Source organism: Carlito syrichta, unplaced genomic scaffold (genome assembly GCF_000164805.1).
Source record: "Carlito syrichta isolate Samal-C Ts95f unplaced genomic scaffold, Tarsius_syrichta-2.0.1 Scaffold315800, whole genome shotgun sequence".
NCBI lineage: Eukaryota > Metazoa > Chordata > Mammalia > Primates > Tarsiidae > Carlito > Carlito syrichta.
In genome coordinates, this window is record NW_007259896.1 from 163,252 (window position 1) to 169,447 (window position 6,196).

At 40.9% G+C, this 6,196-nt stretch overlaps 1 protein-coding gene across 1 annotated transcript in view; it reads right to left on the minus strand.

The window, feature by feature from the left end:
- LOC103275844 (GON-4-like protein) overlaps positions 1-6,196 on the minus strand; it is a 134,355-nt gene that overhangs the window by 98,228 nt on the left and 29,931 nt on the right. Inside the window, 2 exon segments of the mRNA XM_021706566.1 lie at positions 3,335-3,438; positions 4,372-4,412. Of these exon segments, the coding sequence (XP_021562241.1) occupies positions 3,335-3,438; positions 4,372-4,392 (125 nt within the window). The 5' untranslated portion in view covers positions 4,393-4,412.

Sequence of the window (6,196 nt, forward strand, 5' to 3'; positions counted from 1 at the left end):
GCTCAGGCGATCCTTCTGCCTCAGACTTCCAAGTAGCTGGAACTATAAGCATGCGCCACCATGCCCAGCTAATTTTTTCATTTACTGTAGAGACGAGGTCTCACCGAGTTGCCTAGGCTGGCCTTGAACTCCTGAGCTTAGGCAATCCTCTTACCTCCACTTCCCAAAGTGCTGGGATTACAGGCTGAGCCACCGAGCATGGCAATTTTTATAGTTTAACATTTCAAATTTAAAAATTCTTCCTCTAAAACACTTCCAACTGTCATATTCAAAGTTAATTCTACATATGAGACACTAATATTTACTCTAATGTGAGTGCAATGAATTTGACATTTATAAAACAAATAGCAGTACCAAAACCTAAGAAGTCAGAGTGATCTAAAGATGAGGATGAGAACACAATAAAAAATATCAGGACAATATTAAGAAAATGGAATACACTCTCTATCTATTCATGAGAATTCGTGGCTTATGCTCTTTCAGCAAACATAGAAAACCAGAAGAGAAAGAGATCATAGCTAAAAACATTCAAGAGGGATGAACAAATGGAGATGAATATCAGTGAATAACTGAGAAATGACTTGTCAAGCTAATTTCATACTCAAGCCTTTAGAGTTAGGGATATTTGGAACCTTACAAGAAATATCCTGGTGGTACTGGCTTCAGAATCGAGACTGGGGTTTGAGGTGGTGAGAAGGTAGATTTGCGTCAACAGCTGAACGTGCTGGGGAGGGAAAGAAAATAGTAGAGTGACATGTTATGATGTTGCTATCTCAGGACCCCAGAGAGAGTTTTTTTCTTTTGAATTGGAGTCTAACTCTGTCGCCCAGACTAGAGTGCAGTGGCATACTCACAGCCACCGCAGCCTTGACCTTCTGGGATCCTTCCGCCTCAGCCTTCCAAGTAGCTAGAACTACAGGCATGTACCACCACGCCTGCCTAATTTTTTGACTGATTGCAGAGACGAGGTCTTGTCATGTTGCCCAGGCTGGTCCTAAACCCGTGGGCTCAGGGAATTCTCTGGCCTCCACCTCCCAAGGTGCTGGGATTACAGATAAGTCACCGTGCTCAGGCCCAGAGAGGGTTTACTAAGATGCTTCCAACATTATAAGATTGATGTGCTGCCTACTGTACTAATGAGGCAAGTTGTTTACAACTTTATCACACCTATTTTGCTTCTGGAGAACATAGGATCTTGGCATAAACTTCTCAGACATGTTCCCTTGAGAAAAATGAAAGAACCACAGAGAAAGTTTAACCTCAAACCAGAGGAACTGATAATTAGAAAAAAGAAAAAAATGCTTTCTAGTGGTGAAGGCTGCTAAATTTCATAATGGATCACATTGGACTCTTAGAAATCAGTAATTCTGAATACTATTAGGGTCTTTGTGTGCTTTCTTGCCTGAGCGTTAAGGCGTGAACTTGATCACCTCTCAAGGTCCTAACTGATGTGAAAATCCTATGGTCCATGGTTTAACAGGTAGTAAGATACCTATCTCTGACTTTTATAAAGCTACAAATTAACATGATCAAGAAAAGTGTCTTACCTGCTGCATCTGCTGCTCAAGTCTCCTTCTCTGTGCTGCATCTAGAATCAGAGTCTGATGAATTTTCTCACTTTGGGGCTTAACCTTCACCTCCTGCTGCTGTTTGGCTGAAGATTTCTTCATTTTCAACAGTTCACATAGCTCCTTCACTGTCCGATGTTGTTCATTTAGTACATTGGCCAGTGGTTCCTCAAACCTATCCCCAACAGGGAGATGACTGAATTTGACTATTTCCCTAGGTCCACAACACATCCATTTTCATCTCATAGTGAGCTAAGAGAGCCTACTATTAATCCCCAAAACCCACTTTAGCCAACAGTCAAACTCCCAGTCTTATCTTCATCTTTTCCCGAAGTGGTCAGCATAGATTCAAATAAGATGATTGTGTATTATCCCTCACACCATTCTTCTAGTAATTACTCCTCTAAACAATATACACATGAAGAGGAAATCTAACAAAAGTCTAAAACAGAGAAACTTCTGGATGACAAAGCAGCCAAGGAGCTAGTGGGAACTCATCATTTGTATTTGTTCTCTAATTTAGCAGGTCCAGTTTGTCCTGTTTTCCTGTCCATTCAGGTTGCCCTGCCTTCATTTTGTAACAAGTCAAAGACCCTCCAACATAAAGCAGGAAAGGGATATACTAAAATACATGACAGTTCAAGTGAAAGTTAGTATAAATATTAAACTTCTGGCTGGGTGCGAATCACTTAACAACACATTTCTCAGAATGTATCCTCATGGCTGAATGATACATGATTATATTTCATTGACCATCAGAAGGTAACTGAATTCTAACACGAACTTTAAAAGGTTATACAGAGTTGAGTGGTGGAACCGAAAGATGTTTATGAATCAAATCCCATTATAAGTTGCCAGGACAAATGGTTCCACTCTGCTATACCAAAATTTTGTTCTAAGAACTACAACTTGAAATAAGTGGGTCAAATACTGACTCTTTGTAAACTTGACATGTTTTGCTGTAGTGGTATTTGTTGTAATGGAGTATGAGTGGTATTGCTAGTGCTTATATATAGGTTGGTATATCTTGTCTCTCTCACAAATTGGAATGCCTAGCTTTCCGATGGATCCCAATCAGATGGATCTACTTACTAATGCTGTAAAATTAAAACACAGGACTAATTAGAGGCCATGAGTCTGTTCACTTTGTTTGGTTCCACCTATGGTACAAACCGCATCTGACCTCCAGCCATTCATCAAATGATTGTTTGCTGCTACTCACAATGGACAGCAATAGAGTACAGATGCAAACCCACCACGAAAGTAAAGGAAAAAAATTAAAGCCTCTTCTTTCCAGATGGTGCAACAGAAATGCCAACTTCATGTAAACAGGTCAGTACATATGTTTCAGATTCCTTGATAGAGGTGCTTTGGGGTTTGCTCAACTAATGCCTAGATGACTAACGAATTTTCAGTAGCATCAAGCAGATATTAATGGACAATAAGGAGAACAACATACTTCACACTACAATTTGGGATAGGTTCTGTGGCTGACGCATGGAGTCCTACACACCTCTCCAGCACCGCTCACCTGGAGAAGCTGCTATGGATGCCAGCTACTGTTTTTTCTCCCTTCCCAAACAGATACAGCTTGGTCTATAGCTGCACTATCCCGTAACAAGGAGACATTGCACTTCACACCTAATTGCTCAAAAAGCTCTGCATCCTTACATTAGTAACAGAAGCTGGTTGGGGATGAAAAACTGTTAATTGCAATTTCTGAAAAACTTTTTAGAACATTTCCTCAAGGCCTTCAGCTAGCCTACCGTAGGCCTTCAGGGGTGTTAAAGGTAGGCCGAGATTCAGTCACGCATTCCTCCTCTTCAGGGCCGTTATCTTCTACCTTGGAGAATCTCATCTCATCCTGGAACTGTGGACCAAGGAAAAGGAACATTTGCCCAAGGAATAGGCCTATGAAAATCACTACAGGCCAGGTGCAGCGGCTCACATCTATTATTTCAGCACTTTGGAGGCCAAGGTGAGAGGACTGCCTGAGTACACAGGTTTGAGACAAGCCTGGGCAACTTGGCAAGATCTCATCTCTACAATAAATCAAAAAATTAGCTGGGCATGGTGGTGCATGCCCTTAGTTCCAGCGACTTGGAAGCGGAAGGATCAGCGGAAGGATCGCCTGAGCCTAGCAGATCAAGTCTGTAGTGGCCATGAGCATGACACTGTACTCCAGCCTGGGTGACAGCCTCTGACTCAAAAAAAAAAAAAAGAACACAAAAAACACAGAAAGAAAATCACTCCATCAGCAAGAAGTCAAAGCAAAGACTATAGATTACTGGACTTTAACAATTCTGGCACCCCAAAACAGTTCACATTAGAACTTTTCTTACTTCAGTACTCCCAAAGCCCTACACTCGGGATGACTATTACGCTAAGAAAAAAGTCTCTCAACCAGCCAACTTGTAATGGAAAGGACACAGCATGAATAACCCAAAATGATCAATCTGTTCAATAAAAATAACTTTCAAGAGACAAATTTATGAAAAAGGTAATTATGTGCACTCAGACTAGTCTGACACCACCTGACAATCTATAAGGACACACCAAATGATAAAAGAGGCCATCAAAATTTTGCAAGGAAAGTTTTACAAAGAATAACCTACATATGGAGAATCAAGAGCCTACTAGTTAGCAAAATTCCCAGGTCATAACACTCTGTCCAAGTAGACAAAAGGAGAATTGGTTTGGTCAGACCATCCTTCTAGACAGAAGGATCCCAAGGAAGAAAGGACAGATCTTGCTGAAGAATCTACTTTTATTATCCCAGTTCTCCTTGAGGATCACTACTCACAGTTTCAAAAAGCTCTTCCATCAGCTCATTTACTTCCTTTTCTGCAAAAAAGCCAAACAGTATGTTGTTGGCATAAATTAGTTTCATTTTGCAATAAGGAGGAATTCCATGAAGACAATGTATGCTGTTTTCAGCAAGGCAGCTAACAAAATCTTCATATGTATCCTTCATTTATTCACTCAAAGCCATTTATTGAACATTAACTATGTTTTGATTCCTGTTCTAGACGTTTGGGATACATGAGAGAACAAGAGACAGAGTTCTTCTATTCTCATGAAACTTAAATTCTAATAAAACATGCAGAAAAAGTGAACTAGATGATTTTTTTTTTTTTTTTTTTTTTTTGAGTTGGACTCTCACTCTGTCGCCCAGACTGGAGTGAAGTGGCCACTCCCAGTCACCACAGCCTCGACCTGCTGAACTTTGGCGATCCTTCCGCCTCAGCCTTCCGAGTAGCCAGAATTACAGGCGCGCACTACCACGCCTGGCTAATTTTTTAATTTTATTGTAGAGATGAGGTCTCACCTGCCCAGGCGGGTCTCAAACCCGCGGGCTCAGGCAATCCACTCACCTCAGCCTCCCAAAGGTGCAGGATTACAGGCTGAGGCACCGAGCCCGGCTGAACTAGATGATTTTACAATTAGGTTATTCAAAGTTGGTTTGCCTATCCAAACCCATAGAGTACTGGATGGAGTTAAAACACAAGTCTCCAATGGTGTATCAGAGGACCCTGTCTTTGGATCTAAACTATTCAACAACTTCATCAATGACTTAGATAATTCAAAGAACATATTTAACAAATCTGTAGATGACATAACACTGAAAGGGATTGCTAATCTAATTGAAGACAAATTCAAAATTCTGTTTTCTCAAATCAACTAAATAGAACATATGGGGATATATTTAAAGTTCTATAGTTAGGATTTTATTTTATTTTTTATTTTTATTTTTTTTGAGTTGGAGTCTCAATCTTTCGCCCAAACTGGAGTGCAGTGACCGCTCCCAGCCACCATAGCCTCAACCTGCTGGGCTCTGGCGATCCTTCTGCCTCAGCTTTCCAAGTAGCTGGAACTACAGGCGTGCACTACCACATCCAGCTAATTTTTTTATTTATTGTACAGATGAGGTCTTGTCAAGTTGCCCAAGCGAGTCTCAAACCCGCGGGCTCAGGCAATCCACTTACCTCAGCCTCCCAAAGCGTGGGATTACAGGTTGAGCCACCGAGCCCAGCAGGATTTTTAAAAATCAGTTTCTAAGTGCATGAAAAGGTGACATGGCATAAACAATTAATCCAAAAATAACCTACAAGTTTGGTTGACTTCAAATTCAATAAAGCACAGGGGCTCCAAAACAGTGTTCACATCCAAGAAGGTAGGCATATCACTGAGCTGAAACAGAGTCTTGGACCATGTCTAGAGGACTGTAATCAATTCTATAAATGTCCTTATCAAGAGAGTATAAAAGAGCTAAAATCCATTGCTTGAGGCCAGGAGTTAGGATTATCATCCTAAATAAATTCACTCAGAAACAGAAAACCAAACACTGCACGCTCTCACTCCTATGTGGCAGCTAAAATACAAAGTCACAAAGATGGAAATAATAAACATTGGGGACACAAATAATTAGAGAGGTGGGGATGAAGGGTTAGGGTTCAGAAACTACCTACGGGGCACAATGTCACTATCTAGGGAATGGACAATCAGAGACACACCCTACTACTACACAGTATGTCCATGTGATGAACATGCATGTGTACCCCTGAATCTAAAATAATTTTTTTTTTTTTTTTAGTTGGAGTCTCACTCTGTCACCCAGACTGGAATGC